General features: G+C 29.1%; 1 protein-coding gene across 13 annotated transcripts in view; it reads right to left on the minus strand.

Annotated features, from left to right (window-relative positions):
* Nucleotides 1-25438, minus strand: part of LOC109602114 (polypyrimidine tract-binding protein 2) — a 319967-nt gene that overhangs the window by 114137 nt on the left and 180392 nt on the right. Inside the window, exon 1 of one of the 13 annotated variants that reach the window (XM_020018443.2) lies at nt 1367-3129. The exons of 11 other annotated variants lie outside the window; for them this stretch is intronic. In XM_020018443.2, the coding sequence (XP_019874002.2) occupies nt 1367-1483 (117 nt within the window). In that variant the 5' untranslated portion in view covers nt 1484-3129. Of the gene's footprint in view, nt 1-1366; nt 3130-25438 lie in introns of those variants that run through there. One more of the 13 variants, XM_049967107.1, reaches the window with a different exon arrangement.

A 25438-nucleotide genomic window follows, 5' to 3' on the forward strand; every position in this document is an offset into this window, starting at 1 on the left:
TAAACAAGAATTTCAGTTTAATTTGCCACATGAAATTTTAAACTCAGAGAAAATTGGTTTTTTAAAAATATTAGAAAATTCGTTACCAATTGAAAGTGACAAAATAATAATAAATAATATAGATAAATTTGTGATATTAATTATAAATAATATAAAAATAGAGTCTTTCGACTATATCTATTCATCATTAAATATTTCTGTCTCAAAAAATTCAGATTGTCACTTTTATTAAAAAAAAAAACATTTGAGCAATATTTTCAGCATAATTTGCTACATGAAATTTTAAACTCAGTAAATTCGTCATCAAAAAAGTTTAATCATAATTTTTATTAAATATTTCAGTCTCAAAAAAATTAATTTTCCATCTTAAATTCAGAAAATTCGTTACCAAAAGGAAGTGACAAGATAATAATAAATATATAGACAAATTTCTTATTAGAAAATTGAGTTTTGAAATAATCATTTATAAAAATAATATAAAAATAAAGCATTAACTTTTTTCTTTTTTGACTATATCCATCCTGGAATAACTAGTTTAAAAGTGTATAATAAATTTTTCAGCTTAAAAAAATTCAAATAGTCATTTTTATTAAAAAATATACAAATTATCTTAAACATTTGACAAAATTGAGCAAGATTTTCAGTTTAATTTGCCACATAAAATTTTAAATTCGTCATAAAAAGGAGCATTAACTTTCTTCTTTTTTTGACTATATCCATTCTAGAACATCTACTACTTTAAAAGAGTGTAATAAAAATTTATATTTAATTTTGCCAAGTCATTTTTATTATTAAAAAATACTGGGCAAAATTGAGATTTTCTGTTTAATTTGCCATTTTAATTTAGAAAATTCGTCAGCAAAAGAACCTTACAAAATAATAATAAATATCATTATAATATAGAAAAAAATTTCAAGCCATAATTATTTATAAAAATAATATAAAAATAGAGTTTCTTCTTTTTGACAATACTAATTCCGGAACACTGATTGCAGGAAACTTTTTAAAGGCGATATTATAATAAAAATTCCCAAAAAATTCAGAAAATTCATCAACAAAAAAGTTATAAATATATATAAAAATAGTGCATTAATGTCTTGTTCTTTTTGACATTATCCGTTCTGTAACATCAACTAATAAAACTTTAAAAATTAATGTAATAATTAATAAAAAATTGATGATCATAAACATAACATATAAAAGGTAGAGCACATTTAGTCTCCACTTTTTGGCATTTTGACTCTCAATATTAGTCTGGACTTCGTCTGATAAGAAAGCACCACATGTAAATCACAGAAAAATAACGTGCAGCGGGCGTTTCACACATACAAAGGGCACTTAAACAAGTCAATCGGTGCGGACTTACCATTTCGTAGTGGTACTTGTCGGGCGACGTCGAGATCGGCGGATTGTCGAAGTAGTTGATCTCGGTGAAGCGGTTGACGATGAGGGTGTTGGGCGCGCTCAGGTGGCTAGTGTACATGTGCTGGGGCGCGCATTGACCACACGTGCAACCGTTCGACACGAGGGGAGCGGATCCGGGATGTATGGAGGACGCGTATGCTGGGGGACCTAGTTCAGGACAGGCTACGACGGGACACAGGGGAACTACGTAAGGGTATTGACCGGGGGCGTTCAAAAAGTACGTCGTGATTGCGAATGAGTACGGTCCCAGAAGACCCCTCGAACTGCCAAGACGTCTAGGTGGCGATTCGCGGCCGGCGTCGACGCTCTGGCTCGCTTGGTACCAGGCGTCTGGCGGGGTTGGCGGTCTAATTTTGGTACGGCCTCAGGTGGTTAGCGGCCCGGTCGGTTGATTGTGCTTGGATTGTCGCAATTTTCTTTTACTTTTTAAAAGTTTGATTGCCTTCGGAATAGTCACAGTCCGTTCCTTAATGTAGATTGTCTAGATTGTTTTGATTGTATAATTTTTGGTATAGGTATTGCACGATTGTCGGAAATTATCCTAGACTTGTTTTAAACTTACACTAGATAACTGAGCGATATATAAACTTTGATTTAGCCTTTGTTTTAGTTGTTTTATAGATAAAATATACTATTCAAAATTCCCTTAACTATATTAAATCCTAGGATATGTATATATTACACGAATATTTCACTAAGAGTATGACGGATATAATAAATAAATAACCTTTTCAATAAATAGAATAATACTGTACTTTGCACACAACCTTCTTTGGAAATCAGTCCAACAAAAGTGTATTATTATGTTATTATGTTTTTTATTTTGGATTGTCTTACAGGTAAGATATGTCTTAATATAATTGAAACACGTAGGAAGGTAGGTGCGAGAATCGTGTCAAAATTTTTGGAAAAATACTTAATGATATATACAGTAGCACAGTGAATGATTGTGACACCGCATAATAAACAACAGTGATATAATGTAATAATATTATATTGACTTGCGTTCGCGAGTTTGATTGCACTTAACCCGATAATCTTAAGGGACGGTGTATAAGAACGAGTCGAACAAGACTGACTGAGAGACTCTTTGAGTTGAGTTGGTTAGTCAGTGTTGTTGGTCGTTGGTTGAGAAGGGTCAAGAAACTTGCCGACTGTGTCAACGCTATGTTTATAATTTTATTACGCCTAGGTACTAGAACTAGTAAATTTCTTAATGCTAGTTTGATGATTGATTGTCGTAAATTCTTGGACAAGACTCCGCGTCTTTGCCTTTGGATAATGCCTAAATCAACAATAAAAATTTAAACCTATTAAAATCTCTTACGATTAACGATTACTTCGGTAAAAATATATTTGAGTTTGTACTAAAAGGAACGTCAATCGAGACACGTTTTCTTTTGAGTGCGATTTTTTTTGAGAGCAAAACAGTTGCGGTCAATTTTTGGTTGTCTTTAAAACTTGTTGGATTTACCTTTTGTGAGTCGAGTGACTTCCTTGGAACACTTTTAAAGTCGAAGGAACAGTGAACAGTTGAGATTAATAGGCAGGCGAAGACGAAGAGTGTTGAACGACAGTGTTGAGACACACAATACGTAGACCGAACCCGGCTTGAATGTTTGGAGGGTGACGGGTGTTTTTGGTGGAAGGACCGGTGTTAAGAGTGTGTGAGACAGTTCGTAGGAAAAATGTAGAGGATTTGGACCGCCGCACTCAGAGGCTTGTAGGCCCGGACTGTGGATGTTGAGCGCGAGCGACACGGTGAGCGGCAGCGAGCGACGCGATTCTGCGCACCAACGTGCACGGGGGGATGTGGGGACCCCCTGCTCCTCGCCGACGCTACAACCTGATGCATGCACCAGGCGGGCAGGCGGCAGGCAGGCAACGGGAGGCCTCTACCTGCCCGCCGGTGCTACACCTATTTCCCGTAATCTCGCTTATTCATTCGGTTGCCTCCAATTGCACCGCCCAGTACATGCAGCGTACACGCGCTCCAGCGGCGGCTGCTCCCGCTCCTGGACGCTCTTTCCACCGCTGACCCCATCATCCATTTTACTTACCGCTCCCGAACGGTACACATTATTAACGGGACCATTCGCAATTTATAACGCCACGAATTACTGCACTCGCACTTCCAACCGAAACAACTTCGCCTACACTTACTGGATTAGAATCTATTTCGACTTTTTATGCTCTGCGACAAAATAAGTCAAAATGCCTTTATAGAATTTCAATTAAGCAATGCCATTTCTTTTGACCTGAAGTGTTTAAAAGGAATAACAAAGAACTAAGTGTGACAACAAAATGTAACTAAAGCTGTAACTAATAGTTTAATTCTTCTACTTTTTGATACACATAGTTCATTTTGTGATCACCTTTTCATGAAAAGAAAAAGGTAGTTGATAAATGTGTAAAAACATTAATGTATTATTCTGATTTCTGGACTTGCTACTACACAAATAACGAATAAAATGTAAATGAACCAATAGTTTTATGTGAGTATATTTAATTCTTCAATTCTTTGATACACGCAGTTCATTTTATAATCACTTTTTCAAGAGAAGAAAAAGGTGGTTGTAAAAGTGTGAAAGCATCAATGTATTCTTCTGATTTCTGGATTTGCTGCTACTTAAACGACGAAAAATATGTAAATGAAACTGTAAATGATAGTTTAATATGAGTATATGTAATTCTTCTACTCTTTGACACACATAATTCATTTTATAACCACCTCTTCATGATAATAAAGTGGCGGTTGGTAAAAGTATCAAAACATTAATGTATCCTTCTGATTTTTGGATTTACTGCTAATCAAACGACGAAAAAAATATAAATGAAACAGTAACCAATAGTTTAATATGAGAATATTTAATTCATCTACTTTTTGATATACATAATTCATTTTATAATCACTTTTTCAAGAGAAGAAAAAGGTAGTTGATAAAAGAATCAAAATATTAATATTTTCTTCTAATTTCTTCTACTCTTTAACACACGTAACTTCTTTGATAATTTACCTCCTGAAGTGAAGAAAAGAGTCTTCAGAAGATTTCTAAACTTTTTATTACACAATTACGAAAAAAATTGTAAATAAAACTGTGACTGAAGAAAGAATTGATTGGTAAAAGTATCTTTTTCCTAACTTTTAATCTATAAACCCTTTGACAATTCCCCTCCTCAATTGAAGGAAGATGTGGTTGTCACAATTCGATAAGGAAAAAACGGAGTTAAATACTATTTAAACTAAATAAATACTAATAACTATTTTAATAATTTTTATCAGTACAATCAGGAATATGATTTCTGATACATTTTTGATAAGTTACATTAACTATAATTGAAAATATCAATTTACCATTTGTAATTTAAATTAGAAATAATATTCAAATAAAAACTTTTAATATATTAATATACTCGTTAAATAGCAAATTAATTTATTTTATAATGTATTTTTGATGTTTTTCACCAATTTTAAACTAATTGGTTTCTCAATTAGGTTTTAATAAATTGCAGTTCTCAATATAAAACGAGAACAATATAGGTACGATTTAATATTACATTGAACTGTAACTCCCATTTCAATATTTTTTTCTAATAATGCATGATTTCAACATAATAATATAATTTCTTTTGTTTCAATTTTAATAAAAGCGAAATGTAATGGAGTATAAATTTAGTATTCAATCAAAAGTGCTTAACAATTTCATTTTATTATTAAAAATATTAACAATATCGTTAATATTAATTTACAACAATTTAATTTACTCTGTGTGGACACAATTATTTAATGTGAAATGATTAAAATACTACGGTAAAATTTAATTAAACAATATCAATGAAAAATTTAGAAACTTATATATTTCAATTTATAAATTTTATTTATGTTTATGTTTTATTTCTTTTCTCATTTGAAATTATTCAAAGAGATAATAAAACCCTGTGTATATTTACCCCATATCTGTCTTCAAAGGACCACGACAAAAAGAATAATACACAAAAGATTGAATGGTAAACTCATTAATTTTATTACAAAACAAAACGGAAAAGAATCTGCAAGAGCATTATTAATTACATTTTTTTCCTCATTCTTGTATCTTAAAATTGAAAACTGAAAACTCCACAATAAGCTACGTCCCCTTAATTCCTCCCGGAATGACAATTTATCATTACCTTAACGGAATGAATCAAGGAAAGTTATTTAATTTAGAAAAATACGTAAGTACGAGAAAAATTGCACATCTCGAGATATTTCTGGAGTCACGGCGGAAAAGTTTCCGCTAAATGCATCCGCAAACTAGTCATACTCGTGAAAAGAAAACTTGAACCCCTCTCAATACCTTTAATAACTTCCAAAGCGGCAGTGTAAGTTTAGACTTATTAACGTAGACCGGGGAGTTAAAGGAGTTGATGGTTCAGAAAAATAAAAATGCACCCAGTTTAATCAGATCTCTTTGCCCGATGTAACACGAATATCATTAAAATTATTTCCGCTAATCAGATTGAGGAAGTTTATTCCCGGTAAAACGTTAACCAATGTTTAAAAGTTAATTTGGCCGCTATTTCCAGTAATTTAATATTTTAATAGCGCATTCATAAAGGTTTGTTTTAATTTTACGTAAATGAAATGAAAAATCTTACCGTAACCTCGGTTAAAAAATTCCTCATACCTGCAAACCACAAAAACCAAAAAATTAATAATAATAAAAGGATGGTCGGATGTAATGAAAGCGTTTTATTTCTAAACCATTTACTGCTCCGTGGGCGAGTTCCGGGGTTCTCCCCGGTATATTGTGCGGCGTGAACTTTTCTCGAGACGGTATTTAATATTGAATGACGTAATGAAATTTAAAGGGCTTAATTAATGTTTAATTTAAACCCGCGGCCGGGTCGCACTTCAGATGTAAATCGGCATGCACCGAAATCGAAGCGGATCCACCATTTTTGGTGGGTGAAAAAACAAAAATAGATTTTTTCACGGGCCTGCGCGAACCCGAGATAAATCGCGACATTCTAAACAGATAAAAAACAAATGAATATCAATGAGGCAGTAAGTACATCTAGCGGCCCGTTTAAATAAAGACGAACATGAAAGGCATGAATAAATAAAATCACTTTCATGTGAATGGCGTCGGAGACGCGAAACGACAGAAAAACCGCACAGACCCGAACTGCACGCCATTTTCTGACTGTACATCCGTCCTATATTGGAGCAGTTTGATATGGTTTGCATACATTTTGTCAGTCGAACGAGATGCGAGGAAATTCGCACCCAAACATCGCCGTCCGACGCTTGATGTTCTGCACAAACGTGCTAACCTCGTTAGGGGTCAAAACAAAAGCTTTTTTTTTAATTATTTATCTTAAAACATCGATAAATAATTTATAGCTTAAAGTTTACCACCACCACGATCTTAAAATTTTAGACAATAAAGTCGTACCCTCAGAAAATCAAATTTTAGATTTCGGCGCATTCGCCAATTTTTAAAGAAGATTGAATATTATCATTTTTTTATATAATATAAACTAAAAATTTATATTTATATTTTTTATAACATTATCTTTAAAACTTAAACAAAAAAAGTCATAAAAAATATACATACATTGAAAATTTTTACAATAAATTTATTTTTATTATTTTATTTTATAATTATATATAAAATATTATCTTAAAAATACAAATAGAAAAAAATTACAAATAAAACTATTTGTATCAATTTTTATTTTGAACAAGCTTTTTTAAATTATCTCTTGAAGAAATCTCAATTAAATCCTACGAAATTATACTCCCATTAAATTATGGCCATAATAAAAAGTTCATAATTATTTGGTTTTAAAATAAAATCTCAAAAATACAAATTAAAAAATCACAGATAAATCTTTTTGTAAAATTATTGTAAAAAATATTTAAAAATATCTACAATTACATTGCTTTGTAATTTGAACAATTTTTTATAAATTATTTCTTGAGGTACCCTAATTAAATTATACGAAAATTATTTTCCTGTTAAATTATGTTCACAATACAAATTCAAACAATGAATTCAAATATTAAAATATATTAAAAAACTCAAAAATTATATTGCCTTGTATTAAATTATATGAAAATATCCTTTCATTAAATTATGTCCATAATACAAATTCTAATAATCAATTCAAATATGTAAATTTATTTTTATAATTATTAGAAATTAAAATATTATCTTAAAAATAATAGAAAAAAATTACATATATGAAACTATTTGTATCAATTTTTATTCAAAAAAACTTTAAAATTATATTGTTTTGCCTATTTGAATAAGCTTTTTTAAATTATATCTTGAGTAATCGTAATTAAAATCATATGAAAATATTCTCCCATTAAATTATTTTCAAAATACAAATAGTATATTTATTTTTTCAATTATTAACAAGTTTTAATTAAAGAAATTTCTAATATTTTATGGATTTTTTGAACAAGCTTTTGCAAATTATCCCTTGAAGTAATCTTAATTAAATTATATATATATATATATATATATATATATATATATATATATATATATATTTTAATTAATATCTTAAATATACTGATGACAAAAAAAGAACAGAGATGGAACTTTTTGTAACCAATTTTATTAAAAAAAAACTCTAAAGTTTTGTTGCCTTGTAATTTGAGTAAACTTTTATAAATTATATCTTGAGGAACCTTAATTAAATCATACGAAAATTATTCTCCATTAAATTATGTTCATAATACAAATTCCAACAATAAATTCAAATGTGTACATCGTTGATGATTTTTTTGTAACAAATTTTATATAAAAAAAAAAAATTAAAATTATATTGCCTTGCATTAAATTATAAGAAAATATCCCTTTATTAAATTATGGCCATAATATAAATTCTAATTAGTTCAACTGTATATATTTATTAATATTATTTTTTAAATTTAAAATATTATCTTAAAATACATGAAACTTTTTGTAACAACTTTTATTTAAAAAAAACTCTAAAATTATTTTCAATAGCCATTTGTCAATTATATCTTGAGTAACCTTAATTAAATCATATGAAAATATTTCCCTATTAAAATTAAATAATAAATTCCAATAATAAATTAAAAATACAAATGAAAAACAAAAATCAGAGATCAGAGACTTTAAAATTATATGGTTATTTTAATGGAATCTTGTAAATTAACTCTTGAGTAAACTTAATTAGATCATATGAAAATATTCTCCTAATAAATTATGAATTTCAACAATAAATTTATGTTTATTTATTTATAATTAATATAATAAAAATATTTTCATAAATATAAACAGAAAAAAAATTATAAATGAGACTTCTTGTAATATATTTTATTTTAAAAAAAATCTAAAATTATATTACCTTGTAATTTGAATAAGCTTTTGCAAATTAACTCTTGAATAACCTTAATTAGTTTATAAGAAAATATTCTCCCATTAAATTATGAATAGTTTTTGACTCGTAATTCGTATAATGCAACATGTACTATCTTCAAGTGCCTCAGGAAAACATGAATGATTTACATATTATAATTAGATTAATTAAAATAGCATTAATACTACGAAAAGTTATGTTGCGTTAACTAACATGCAACTGAATATAATTAGACATTTGAATTATTTGGAAAATTGAATATATATACTAATTTCACTAATATAGATTCAAGAAAGTAAGAAAAGAATGTTGTAATCAGTTTGGATTTAAAGTATTACTTGACAGAGTTTAAACAGAATTTTTATTTCGTTTTCTATGGACAAAGCTTTGGCACAGTTTTATTAAATTTTTTCTTAGTAAAATAAATCAAGTTATGTTGTATGTAAACCGTAAAAAGAAGTTAGATAGCAATTTGTACACGGATATGAATGTTTTGAATTAGGAAACAAAAAATAAATTTAATGTACGTATTCCGGTGAACAGGACCATTTTCTTTGACCTGTAATATTAACTGTTGAAAACATTTCAATTCCAATTTCTTATTTTAAATAAAGCCGAAACGTTAAGGTATATATTTTTAACATTTCGTATTTTATATTGTTCGTCTGTTCCTGTAACCGAATAATGGCGGGGGTCTTTATTCTCCGACGCCAAGGCGAGACGCTAAAAGGGATCAGCGAATGTCCAGACCAACCTTTTTCTCCCGCTGATATTCTTTCTAAAGTCTTACCATCGAAATCCCCGGATATATACGACCCGAAGGCCCGACAGTGCCGTATCGATATTTTCTATATGCAAAGGCGCCAAATGCAATTCTTCACGTCGGTGCGGTTTTCTTTTTTTTTTTTAATAAAAAATGCAGTGGATATTTCAGATCCCACGTCCTTCGGCCCGGACCGGACCCAGTTCCGATGTTTTATTTAACACACTCACCAAATAACATATTTTCGGCTGTCGTCCCCGCCGACAAAAAACTTTTTTTATGAATTTTATATCCGGCCTAATCATTTGGGTGCAGTTTACCTAAGTTACATAAGTTCGGTCAGTGTAGGGCCGACGATAAAACTAATAAATGGACTTTTCACTGTTTTATAACTGTTGGGGCATCAGTTTTCCGCCTGAATAAATATTTTATGGGACGTTTCATTGCGACGGCGGCACCGTATGTTAAATTTCGCGTACGTGTAGGTAGGTACAATTTGTCGCCGTCAAATATTATGTTTATTTAAAAATTTTGTACTAAATTGATATAAACAACTCTTTACACCTAACAAATGAGGAAAGCCACTTAAAAGAATGGTGTAAATTAATGGTTTTTATTTAAATTAACTAGCAGAAAATAATTTAGTAAAATCTAGAAAATGTTTTTTTTTATTTAAATTAACATATTAATAGTGGAAAATTTTCATATTTTGTAATATTTATCGCTGTGAACTAATATATTAATTTGAAAAATTTGTAAATTAAATAGTTTTACATGTAATGGAAAAATTTTGCTTAAAAATATCAAATAATAATTTGAATTTATTGTTTTATTTAAATTAAAAAAATGTTAGTAGATTATAATACTTTCATATTTCACACAATTTGTTGATGTGAAGTATTACATTTATTTTAAAATTTCGTAGAAGCTAGAAATTAATTTTTTAATTAAATTAAATAAATGGAACATAATATTTTATATAATTTGTCACAATTTGTATTACATTAATTTTAAAATCTTGTACAAGCCAGAAAATTCATATAAATAAATTTTACGTGTAAAAAATGGAAAAATATTAATTAAAAATATCAAATAATGGTTTGAATTTATTGTTTTATTTAAATCAAATAATTGTAGTGTATTATAATACTTTCACATTTCATATAATTTGTTACTGTGAAGTATTACATGAAATTTTGTAGAATTTAGAATTTTTTAATTTAATTTTAATTAATATATTACTTGTGGAACATAATTACAAATTGTCACTGTGAAGTATTACATTAATTTTAAAATTTTATACAAACTAGTAAACTGATATAAACAAATGGGAGAATTTTATTTAAAACTATTAAATAATAATTCAAATATATATTTTTTGTTTCAATTAAATTATTGTGAGAGGAATATTATATTTACAAATTTCGTAGAATTTGTTGGTGTGAAGTATTACATTTAATTTTATAATTTCGTAAAAGTTGGAACATGTTTTCTTTTATTTAAATTAACTTGTCACTAGTGCAGCATAATATTTTATACAATAGTTACTGTGAAGTATTACATAAATTTTAAAGTTTTGTACAAGCCATAAAATTCACAGAAATAAATAACTTTTACGTGTAAAAAATATGAAAATATTATTTTAAAATATCAAATAATAATTTAATTTTTTTGTTTTTATTTAAATTAAATTATTGTTAGTGGATTATAATATTAATCACATTTCGTACAATTTGTTGATGTGAAATATTACATTTATTTTAAGATTTCGTAGAATCTAGATTTTTTTATTTAAATTAACATGTTACTAGTGGCACATAATATTTTATATAATTTCTCAGTGTGAAGTATTACATTAATTTTAAAAAAAAATATGTTAAATGGGAAAATTTTATTTAAAAGCATCAAATAATAATTTAAATATATATTTTTTAAATTAAATTAAATTATTGTTTATATTATTGTATTTTTAAATTATTGTCAGTGGATTTTATTTTCATATTTCTTACAATTTGTTACTGTGAAGTATTACATTAATTTTAAAATTTTGTACATGCTAGAAAATCGTCATAAACAACTTTTGACATCTAACATCTATGAAAAACAACTTGAAACGATTGTTAAATAATTTAAATATATTGTTTATACCTAAATTAATAATAATCTGTAAACAATTATATTTTAATCTGCTAGTTTTCCACGATATAATTTATTCACGACACAACCAAGAAGATTAAAATATTATTAAATCCAGAAAATGCGAAAACAAGAAATAATATTAACATGCACGTACTTCACGAGATTTGAAATTAGAATTTTCCGGCGAACGTTCGGCACTAAAAGCAATCTGGAACGAGAATATTCACTCACCGCTCGCCACAATTGTGTCGGATGATAGTAATTAATTACAAAAAAATAAATTAATCATATCGTTGAGAAAACCATATTTCCTGCAAATTCCAGCGGGTTAATAAGTATGATTAAATGTTGCATTAAGAATTCTATCGTGAAATCTATGAATAGACTTGGAGAGCAGCGATGCTTTACTGCTTTCCGATTAATGAGTTCGTTTACCATGCGGCATAAACTTGCATTGTTCACGTCTTTTATCGCGTGTCTCCGCACTGCAACGTTGAACACATAAACGTGCAACAATATTACAACGTTCATTTTAGCCCCGCACGCGTTAATTAACCGAAGCACAAAAACGCAAATCACTTATTTCAACCCCTCCGCAAGATAAATCGAGTGGCTGCGGGACTCACGTAGCCAGTCGATAAACGGCCGTCCGGCAAAGTTTCTTGCGGAGACGCAAGTAAAAGTTCGCGTTGCCTGAATTAAATATGACATTTCCCGGGCCGGAGTTAATCCCGAATTAGTGCTATTTACTTATAGACACTTTATAAACTTCGGACTTATTGACGGTCCGACGGACATAACGAAATTCCCCCGGCAAGATTAATACTTGGCGGCGACAAGTTTATTAGGAATGTGCGGGCCCAAGGCCCATTACCGCTACACGGCTACCATTCACAGAAGCCCGAGCTTCGGATTTTTTTGAGAAGATAAATAAATACACGCAGTTGTATAAAGTACAACAATAAATGCACCAGTTAATTTATGCATTTAAAACGGGCATGCATAATATAAAGTAGGCGAATCTTTTCAGCAAAACTAATTAGTATTACGTTAAACTCAGGGCGCATGAAATAAAAACCGGCCAGGTTAATTATAGACTTGTGTTGTTTCATTAGAAAATTCATATACAACGGGAACGAGAGAGATTTAATAATAACAATATTAAATCCAATTAAACAACGTGCAGCTACGTAGAAAACTCCGGACGCGATTGTAAAAAGTCCCTTAATTTGTTATGTTTATTGAGCTGCAAGTAATAATTAGTATGACCGCCAGAAACACTGCATTTTTATTATAAGCACCAGACGATAAAGTTTGCAGTGGTTATTTTATCGGTATTATTGCACGAAAATGCAAAATAACACGTTTTATTTTCCTCATACAGATGGATAATACTATTTCAAAATTAAAAGTAAATATACCCCTAAAGGTAAATAACATTATGATGATTTAGCTGGTGCTCAACTATATCTGCCGCGATATTTTGTTGTAACGTAGTAATCAATAACAAATAATCGCACAGACCGAAACATAGTGCCCGGATGTTTTAGATAAATTCACGTTGTTTTATTTTATTTTTCGATGCTCGTTGAACTAACTATTTTGCATAATACGCCTCCTGTTGCCTCGAAGTAATTTTTCTGATTAATTTTACAAAGAATGTACAGCGAAATAACAAAGGGGAATTAAAAGTTCGTTTGAATATGCAGATGGTAATTCAATTTTCCTGTGAAGGAATAACTTCAGTAAATAGAAGAACGTATTGCACAAAGACTAGTGATTCCTTTTTATTGTAAATAACATATTTTAAATTAAAAACATAAACGCAAACTCTCCTAGCAAGGAAAAATGTTGCAGATTGTACACGTACTTTTTTAATTTATTCCATTTCAGCACAGGAACTCACAGAAAATTCGATGTGTTTAAAAAAATATCAAGAATCTGGATGAAATACTCTGTGGAATTTTTGAAGTGGATAATTTAAATTTCCTACAATAAATAGTTTTAAAAATACTTTCAATATTACTTTTTTCTCGTTTGTTGCAATGTATCCATTAAAAATGGACCACAGTGGGTGGTGAATATTTAGAGTGAAATTGGACATTTTTCCTTCAAGGCTAATCTTTCTGATATTTTTTTTATTTTATAATTAATTTCAATTAAAAAAAATTCGTTTATGAATAATCCTTCTTCAAAATTGAATACGGTTAGGAGGATCATTAGGACACAATGAAAGGGGAAACTAAACCCCGAAGCGGAAGTCCAAGGGTGACAAATGCCGGTCAAGACAGGTACATAGTCCAAATGGTTATGAAAAATAGGTGAGTAACTGTTCGCAGACTTAGGGGTTCATTTACAGGGTACATACCACCAAATCATTTCGAATACAACCACAGAGACTACTTATCCAGATTAATTCGGCACTGGTTATACCCTTATTTGAGAATTCCAGTGGAAGAATGGAATATCCCTCATCAATTTACTCTAATAAAAGACATGTGCTGAGAGTAAATGCTTCATTACAAAGCGGGGGTAGAAATAAATTAAATTCTTAACTTCGTTTCATATTCATATTCACATTCACATACAATTCATATTCACATTCATATTCTCATATTCGTATTCACATATTCATATTCTCATATTCTCATATTCTCATATTCTCATATTCATTATCTCATATTCTTATATTCATATTGTCATATTCATATTTTCATATTCATATTCCAATATTCATTATCTCATATTCATATTCTTATATTCATAACCTCATAATCATATTTTCATATTCATATTTTTATATTCATGTTCTCATATTCATATTCTCATATTCATATTCTAATATTCATTATCTCATATTCATATTCTCATATTCATATTCCAATATTCATATTCCAATATTCATATTCCAATATTCATATTCTTATATTCATATCCTCATAATCATATTCTTATATTCATATTCTCATATTCATGTTCTCATATTCATGTTCTCATATTCATATTCATATTCTCATATTCATATTCTTATAGTCATATCCTCATAATCATATTCTCATATTCATATTTTTATATTCTCATATCCTCATATTCTAATATTCTCATATTTTTGTATTTTGATATTCTCATATTCACATATCTTATATTCTCATAATCTCATTTTATTTTTAATAAAATAATATTTTTTTGAGATTTTTTGTAAATATCCAAAGAGTGTATACGTTTATTTATCTTGTTTTCAAAAAATAATAATACCATTTGTGGTGCCATTGTAAAGAGTATTTGTACTTTTTTTTAATTTAAAAAAATCTTGTTTGGAATCTATGTGGACTTAAAGAGGAGCAGTTCCTGAGCGCAGCGGGCAATAAGGCATTCATAATCATGCACATGAACATCGAGTTAATGGTTAGTTTTTAAGGTGGTGTGTCTGGTTAATGGAGGGCTTACCGGACCGTGTAGGATGCCGTGCGGTGTAATTGCGCCGTTTCTAGCTGAACTATTATCAGAATAATATCAATTAGATTATGTTGCTTATCGGGGTACAAATATGCACTGGGCCGGAGTAAGAGAGTGGAGCGATTGGCCCCTCGAGCGGCGGACCAATCGAATTTGCATAACTCGGTACGGCGGGCCGCGGGCTCAATTACATTGATCGTCGTTTTTAATCAGTACGCTTTTATAATATGCACAAACGTTCGTGCACGTACCTCAAAGGTATGTGTTATTGATAGATCGGTCTGGTTTCGATTATCTTAAGCCCAATGTTCTGTTTAAACTGTACAATTTCGATGCTGGTGAGAACATCTAATTATGATTTTTCATTGAGGGCGGCATCGCAGCACCCGCAGCTGACTGAAATCAAAGATTAAGTCACTAGCCTGTTAACATTGTACAGGGAGGGCCCGAAAGCTCTTTACAACCCCTCTCCAACAGATAAAATAAGACGCAAAATAAGCTCTTATTGTAGGTCCCATCGTTGACTTAATTAATTTGTTTTCGGCCTTAATGTGTGACGAACTGTGAACTCCAGATGTCAAAATTTCGCAACGTATCTCGAGAAATATAAAACCGTCAATTGGGTCGTGGGAGGCGCGGAGAATAACTAAAAAGGTGCTTCGTGACGGGATCAACGAGCGAAACACGTTCAATTTAAAATTATCCGGGTAATGTGGGTCGATGAATCGGGTTGTAAACATCACTTCTCGCACTACGCCTCCCATCTCGATAAATCCGCCCCCGTACGGATTGGATTAAGCACAATTTAATATCGAAATTAAAAATATTAAGTCGGAATTAAATCGCAATCTTATTAAGTATCTTGTTTATTGGACGCGTAATTCGATTTTGATTAAGGCAAGGGGAGGTATCGTGATGGCGGGCTGAAATGGATTTTTTTACGAATAAATTAAAAATTATGTTGTACAACTGAAATTATTTTTGTTGGTAGAAAACTGTTTTTATTTTAATTCGTAGTAGACGTAGAAGTACTCCATATTAAGTCAAATTTTTTATTTTTTATAAAAATCAAATTTAGTTAATTTTTATTTTTTTTAGAAAAACAATATTTTTTAAGTTTTTTTGTAACAATTATAAATAAAAATTTGTTTTTAATAAGTATACAACGAGTGTATAGGTTATTTTTTCAGTTTTCAGGAAGTACTAATAATAATCAATTATATTAACAGTGCTATAATAGTACGATTTCATATTTGAAAAAGTTTTTTATTAATTAATTATTTTTGAGTTCACTTTAAACATTCCATATCACATTCAATCACTTAACAATCTACACAAGCAATATTCCTGGGACTATTTAAACTTCCGCTCAGATGCGGACCGAGTATTAAAACTTTCGGTTTAAATAAAAACATTTAAACTAACTCCGCAAACTGCGGCGGTTGCTTTTGATTTAGTAATAACCTTAATTGAAATTGTAATAAGTTCATACAGTGGCGGTTTTAAAAGTTTTACAATTACCCCCGACCGCTGCCTCTCCTTTTATTTTTTGTTGCCACCCCATAAATGGTTTCCGAAGTGCTGGCCATCGCTGATACCTCGGAGGTGGTGCGGGACAACTTTAATTAAAATCGCGCAGCAATAATTACGTTTATTTTAAATATAACTCGAAATCTTTTATTTGCACAGCAAAACTCATTAACATTAACAGTAATTATGGCCGGGGTACGGTCTGCGGGATTCTTTTTAAATTCGTGCAAACATTGGGAGAAAGAGGGCGAGTGCAATCGGCTTTATATCTAAATGAATTAAAATATATTTCTTTCGACTCGGATGGAATTAAAAAAGTTTTAAATCATTTCTACCAAGTCTTCTTGTCTGCTTTTTTTTTTCTCGTACAGTCGCAATTAGACGCCGGGCGATTATTGCAACTGATTGATTTTAGAATTAACAGTCAACAAGATGTTTTCGAGTCAATTTTAATTAAGTGACGCTTGGAAATGTAATCGCATTTAAGATTATTTTCTTATTGCTCCGTGCTTTGGAAAACTGGTGTTATCAAGCTGCAAACTTCGATTATTTGTGATCATTGAGATGAAATGTATCAAGTCAATTAAAGCCAACCAGTTTTATTATTACCTACGTATTTAATTTTATGTATATTAGGGATAATTATTAAAGAAAAAAATCTGTAATATTTCAACCATGTAGTTAAAGATGTACCCAGAAATTACTTTAAGTGATCACAATTTTTTATCCAATAAAATTTTGGTTTTAGTAACTTCGATCAATAATTCAATGGTTATAATAAGCAAAGGACAGCTGGTAAATAATTGATTTAACTTCACAGAGAGACGATAAAAGTGAAAACTTGCTGTAATTATATTTTGATGAATGAAATTCCAGAAAGGTTGGGATAATACATACCAAATTTAAACAAAAATGGACCAACAAGGTCCAAGAAGTATGAGGAATATAAATACGCTGCAATATACACAATTTAATAAAAAATGCTAAAATATATCATAAAGATTGATTCAAATAAGTCATGAACAAAAAACTGAGTTACTCTTTCCAGTACCCAAAATTTAGCGGGGAAACTCGTGTCCTTAAATCTGCGAAATCAATCAGAGTGCCACTTGGATTATTGGAGATAACCCCGTGAAAATCACTTCACATAAGGACAGTCTTAAATAAAATAACATTTTCCTTTCTCCGAAAACTTTCCGTGGCACAATTGTCCCTACCGAAAATCACGCTTTAACAAAACATTTTCTAGTGATCTCCAATAAGAACTTTTTCCAGGGGGCCCTCCATTGTTCCCCGACAATTTACTGCGGAGGGAAGGAATTAGCGACGAGCAAGTGTTACAAGTTCGACGTTCTACATAAGTGATTGGAGTGGTTTAAAAATAACAGACGGAAGGCTGATAATAAAACACGTGCGACTTTAGTTAACGAAAATAAATTGACCACTTTCACGGTCCTAAAAAGACAAGGGATGTTTTCTTGTCGTATAAATTCGACGGTAATGGAACGTAAGTCCGGTATGGAATTAAACATTGACGGTTTACGTATTTATGAATGTCATATTTCAGGATTTCATTAAGCTAAACAGCCTTGGTTATTGCTAAATAGTCCCCTCATCAATTTACCAGCGCATAATACCCTATAATGTAAAGTGCTTTCAGTGTGCTAAGTGCTATTTAACTAACAAGATTTAGTTAGCCGATTTGGATTTGACCATAGCCGCAACGGGGCCCACGAATTATCAATTTCGTTTGAAACGTCGCATTTTTGAGGACACGCCGTGAATTTGCTACAAAGCGGACCCGTTGTTGAACGGCGACGACATTTCGACGTTTAGTCCCATAAAAATGTAAACCCGGCAGAGGCGATGGACAAAAAAATGAATATAACATAACGTTGATGCTGGAGCCGTGCTTGACTGGCACGCTCTTAGTTAGCATGTGGAATATATTGTCAAAGGTTGAACAGTACTTTATATTCAAAAGCTCTGGATGCACAACATTGATTTTTCTAAAGAACCGAATAAAGTGATTGACGACGTGATACGCGATATTTATTGTTTGAAAGTTTACACAAAAAGGATCATTTTTAATACCAGACTACCTGGAGGGCCTTTCGCTAAAATTGGTTTTTCCAACGAGGTTTTTTCTATAGCAGGCATATATGGAGACTATCAGTTAGCACATATCCTGGGATTCAAGTGTTTTACACTTGTTGAAATTGGGATTATATTTATTTTGTTCTATAAAAATTTTGCGCCATCAAAATTAAATTTAATTAAGTTTTTGCCTGAATTTTTGTATACTTAAATAAAAAGAAATTAATATTATAATATTTTAGTATAAAAATAAAAAAAATTACATTAAATTTTTTTTTGAAAACTATGGAATAAATATATTTGTTTAAACACAAAAATAAATAAATAAATAAAAATAAAAGTGAATTTATAGCAGTTTTTCATTACAATAAAATATATTCTAAAATTTTAGTAAAAATATTTATTATAAAAAAATAAAGTGGTAAATGGTGTTCAACAATATTTGTTAAAATAGTAAATAATAAATTTCATATTTTTTCATATTTCTATGTGAATAACTTTTACAAGTTGAATTCTGTTTCATAACATTTTTTATTTTAACATTATTTTTATACTAAAATGTAATAACTAATATTTGTTTTAAATTGCAGACTCATGGATTGAATTTAGAGTCTAATATTTAAGAATTAAAAATAAAATTAGTCTAAAAACAACTAAATCATGGAATAAATATAAAAAGTATTAGATACTGACTTACTTCTCACAACCTGTTCAGAGCTTGTTAAAATATCTTTAAAAGTATATAACTAAGTGGTGTCATTAGTGAACATTAGTATTACACACAAAATTAAACTTGTGTGACTTGTTAGCACTATGAATTAAGCTAATTGTGAGAACTAGTAAGTTAAGTAACTCCCTAAGATATATTTGAAAATGTATTTTTAATTCTAGTATACCCTTATTAACCACTAATCTATAAAATCGAATTGTATGATAAATATAAAATTATCTTAAATAGGCTACATTATAAAAAATGAAATTAAATAAATTTAATAAATAATAATATCCATTTTAATGGAAAGCTATGGTTAATATAAAATAAATTCATCATGAATCATACAGTTCTAAAATTTTATCAGTCAAACCTGTAGCTGAAACTACTTAATAAAATTTGTTTCTCTTTTCAAAGTAAAATATAATAATAATCTAATATTTCATAAAAAAATATAAATAATAATTCTATACATAGTATTAAAAATAATGTTTGACAAATAAGGATATGAATATGTTTAATTTAAATAAGGTAATTAAAAAATAAAGAAATATACATAATTATTAATTAATTTAGTATTTGTTTAATATTTGTGACTATCTAAAACATTAAGTTATACTGTAAAGTACATAAAACATTTTAAATTAATTACGGATATTATCTGAAATAATATTTTTCCTTCCATTAATTTGTAAACGTTTTAAAACTTCCTTATTAACGTAAAAAATCCAAAGAATTCGGGTAATAACGTTTGAATTTGAAAAGGAATTTTTTTATTAGTTATAAAATTAACATTTGTAATTCAGTAGTGGAACCGAAAATTCTAATTACGGAATGAGATCCAATATCGAAACCATAAAACCCATCTAGTACGTCCGATTCGCAGATTCCCATTCGCCAATAGCAACGATATTTGATGCTGACCCGTAACTCCGGAGCCGCGCCACGCGTTATATTTCATATTCAGCCATTTCCTCCGCAGATTAGATCGGGTCTACGGGCGTTGAAAAGGTGAGCGGGCGGACGGCCGTCCCCCGTCGTGGGGCGACGGGAAAAGGGGTTAAGATGGGATAGAGGTCGTATTCGATTTTGGGGCTTAGGGGAGATTTACCGTTGTTTGGTTTGTTTCGTCCTGAGCCCTCAGCCGTCGCTCGAGACGCACATGACGAGTATTGTTTTATATAACGCGATGGATTGGCTTATTTCTGTTTTCTTTTTAACTGATTGATGAAAAATTTACCGCTCAAATTTTGGCCCGTCGATTCAACGGATTTGAAGGGGGATAAGATAATCCTCAAGGTTATTTTGGGACAAATTAAAATATGATCAGATATTAGTAATATCAAATATTTAATTTTTGACCAATTGTTGGAAAAATAAAAGATTGATAAAAATAATATTGAAATTCTTTTATTGTTAAATAAAATGGTTATTTTATGAATATTGATGCTTTGCAATATTTTAATATATTTAATTTTAAAAAATGTTTATTGATTAATAATAAAATTAAAATAAGTTTTTCACTTATTTTGACTCTATGACAGAAATAAAAATATAAAAGAAATTTAATTTCGAAAACATTTATTGGTATATAAAAAATTTAAAATATTTTTTGAAAAGTTGTTGGAATTTTTCAGCTAAATTATTTAAAGAAAAATGACATAAGACGAATCTAAAAAAATTAATTTCAAAATACATTTATTGTTATATAAAAATTTAAAATATCTTTTGAAGTTGTTGGAATTTTAGTAAAAGAATAAATAAAAGAAAAAAATTTTGACTAAATGTTTGAACTTTTCAGTTAAACACTATATGAAAAAAAAGACATTACCAAATCTAATTTCGAAAAACGTTTATTGTTATATAAAAAATTAAATAAATGAAAAACTATTGACTAAATGATTGAACTTTTCAATTAAAATATATGTATAGTATATGAAAGAAAAAAGAAATATAAAAGTCTAATTCTGAAAAACATTTATTGTTATATGTAAAATTTAAATTATTTTTTGAGAAGTTGTTGGAATATTTCAGTAAAAGAATAATTAAAAGAAGAAACTTTTGACTAAAGAGATATAGAAATCTAATTCTAAAAAACATTTATTGATATATATATATATATATATATATATATATATATATATATATATATATATATATATAAAATTTAAATAATTTTTTGAAAAGTTGTTGGAATATTTCAATAAAAGGATAATTAAAAGAAGAAACTTTTTACTAAATGTAGGAACATTTCAGTTAAAAATTATATTAAAGAAAGAAGAAATATAAAATTCTAATTCTGAAAAATATTTATTGTTATATATAAAATTTAAATTATTTTTTGAAAAGTTGTTGGAATATTTCAGTAAAAGGATAATTAAAAGAAGAAACTTTTGACTAAATGTTGAACTTTTCAGTTAAAAACTATATGAAAGAAAACAGAAATATAAAAGTCTAATTCTGAAAAATATTTATTGTTATATATACAATTTAAATTATTTTTTGAAAAGTTGTTGGAATATTTCAGTGAAAGAATAATTAAAAGAAGAGACTTTTGACTAAATGTTGGAACTTTTCAGTTAAAAACTATATGAAAGAAAAAAGAAATATAAAAGTCTAATTCTGAAAAACATTTATTGTTATATATAAAATTTAAATAATTTTTTAAAAAGTTGTTGGAATATTTCAGTAAAAGGATAATTAAAAGAAGTAACTTTTGACTAAATGTTGGAACTTTCCAGTTAAAAACTATATGAAAGAAAAAAGAAATATAAAAAGTCTAATTCTGAAAAACATTTATTGTTATATATAAAATTTAAATTATTTTTTGAAAAGTTGTTGAATATTTCAGCAAAAGAATAATTAAAAGAAGAAACTTTTGACTAAATGTTGGAACTTTTCAGTTAAAAACTATATGAAGAAAAAAGAAATATAAAAAGTTTAGTTCTGAAAAACATTTATTGTTATATATAAAATTTAAATTATTTTTTGAAAAGTTGGAATATTTCAGTAAGAGAATAATCAAAAGAAGAAACTTTTAACTAAATGTTGGAACTTTTCAGTAAAAAACTATGATGAAAAAGGAAATTTAACAAATTAATTTCCAAAAAATTAGAAAAGGAAAACTTTTGACTAACACAGCACAACACACCAACAAATTACTTTAAGGGAATGTTTGCCTTTCAAAATCATGATCAGGAATAGCCCCAAATATTTAAAAAATTCATTTTGGTACGCCGTTAATGATATTTTAAAAATGAAGTCATAGTTTAATTAGAATTAAACACACATAGACAACCGAATTGGAAAATAAAGAAAGGACAATAACAAAGGGTTCACATTCCTGCACATCCCCATTAACCGATGGCTCCCCAAACGTCCCCGCACACATCCCGATTAATTGAGATCATCTCGGGCCGACGCATAGCTACGCAGCACAAGGGACGCGTGTAACGTGCGGGATGCATAAACGGTCGGCATTGTAGTGCGGTAATTAATTGTTAGAAATGTTGCGGTCCATCAGCAGCTTATTTAACTCGTAATTAGTTTAATCTGGGGGAGAGAGCGCGGACGCTACCCCCGTTTAATTACGGCGCGACCGCCGAATAAAACCTGGTTTCTGGTTTTTATTCCGATTTGCGTGGACGCTAAGCGGGTTGTTGGGCCAGTATTTATGCCATATTTAATAGACGCAAAGCCCAATTCAATTTACATAATTAATCGATCTGATTAACATGTATTATTATCAAAGGTGCATAATTAAATAGAGTTTCTAGTAAAAATCCACCGTTTAGCTGCCCGAGCGGGAAATTACCAATTAATTAAACAAGATTAGTCTTGCTTCAGTTGCACTGACATTTCGCCGTCGAAGATTCGGTGAAAAAACGGGAGAAACTCCAATCGAACGTACTAAACGATAAATTTTATTATGTTTGCAAGACACTCGAACCACCAACAGGTTAATTAGTAAATAGAAAATGATAATTAACAAACTAGGGCTCGTTTCTACCGCAATTCACGTTGAACAAGTGTTGCGTGCGACATGGAATCGTGCTCCCAACGTGGCGGGCCTCTGCAGGGGCCGGACGGTTTAATTGCGCGATGCTCCACTTTTTAGCTTCGATCACTCGATTATCAATTAGGTCGAAAGGCCTTTGTTTCGAACGACGAGGACCATTGGAACTGTGGAATATGCTGTTCGGACCGTTTTCCTTTTTGTTGCGGTGGTCAATTGACGGCCTCAACAACCGCTGGTGGAATGATATACAAGGATCTCTTGCAATTTTCAAAATATTTACGTTGAGTGTGTGTGTGTGTGTGTCGCCGGTGAAACGGCAATTGTAATTGTGTTTGTTGCAAGGCATTAAATAATTAGTACGTGAATAGTTTTTTCGGTCCAGATATCGCAAAATAACATCAAAACACAGCATAACATTTTTTGCTGGAAATGATTGGGATTATATTTTGACTACTTTAATTGCAACATTCTTTCAATATTTTATTTTTTTAGTATCATTATTCTTAGAAAAATCAAGTTTAGATTATATTAAAACGTTATTTTAGTAAAATTTATAGAAACTATTATAAATAAGACAGGTAAGGAGAAGTAAAAGATTCAGAATTATTTACTGATGTACTAATAAATAAACGGTAATTTAGAATGTTAAAATTTAAAAACACAAGCCTTTGTAGTTTTTAAAAATAAATTGTAACCACATAATTTAATAAATAATACTTTTCGACGTAAGATACGTAAATTTTAATAAAAACATCAGAGTAACTAATTTTAATCATAAAATTGTAAGATTATATAAAAACTTATAATTATTAAATTATATCTGTGATAACAGCATCTAACTTTTTCATGTATAATTCAGATTTAATGAATAATAAAAAATTCAAAAGATAGGCATAAAATGTTCAATACATATCATAAAAATTGTTTTATGAATCATCAAGTAGGGATGTATTATAAAATTTATGTCGTAAAAAATTGGAAATAATTGATAATGGTATTTTTGGTAAAAAAAAGTAATTCGCCATAGGATTTCACATCTATTAAAATGGGAACAAGTATATGTGAAACCGTAGTTGAATTTTTCGTTAAAATAATCATAATAAATAATAAATTTGATGATTTTTGTTATAATACAATAGACAAAATAATAGAATTTTAGTTTGTTTTTCTAAAATTGTCTATATTCGATGTTATTTGTCCTAAAATTGTCAAATTTTCAGGATTTTTTCAAAATGTGATATATTTTTCCCAAGAATTGTCAGTTATTGTACTAAATTTATTTAAATTTTATAAATTTCATTACATTCTGTTAAAAGATTATGAAATTTTGATAGAATTTGCCTCTAAAATTCTCATTTTGTTTTGTTTTTGCCTTTTATTTGTTAAAATTTAACTAGTGTGAAATTATTGAGATATTTTAGCTTATCTTTTCCTAAAAATTACCAAATTTTTACACTAAATGTGTCTAAATTTAAGAAATTTTCAGGATTTCTGCTGAAGGATCATCAAATTATAATTGTGTTTTTTTTTCATAAAATAGTTTTAGGAATTTTTGCCTCGAATTTGTAAAAATTTAAATAATGTCAAAATTTCAGGATTTTTTGAAAATATTGAAATATTTTAACTTTTTTAGAATGGCTAATTTTTATACTAAATTGGATTAAATTTTAGGAATTTTCATGATTTCTGTTCAAAAATTATGTGAATTTTTGTTTCAAATTAAATCACTATTAAAATTTAAGGATATATTCAAAATATTTAGATATTTTAGCTCTTTTGTTTGTTTTTATACTATATTTGTCTAAATTTAAGAAATTTTCCCTAAAATAATTCATTTTGGTGAATTTTTGCCTGAAATATGTTGAAATTTAAATAGTTTCAAAATTTCAGAATTATTTCAATACACTGAGATATT

This window comes from Aethina tumida, chromosome 5 (genome assembly GCF_024364675.1).
Source record: "Aethina tumida isolate Nest 87 chromosome 5, icAetTumi1.1, whole genome shotgun sequence".
NCBI classification, from domain to species: domain Eukaryota; kingdom Metazoa; phylum Arthropoda; class Insecta; order Coleoptera; family Nitidulidae; genus Aethina; species Aethina tumida.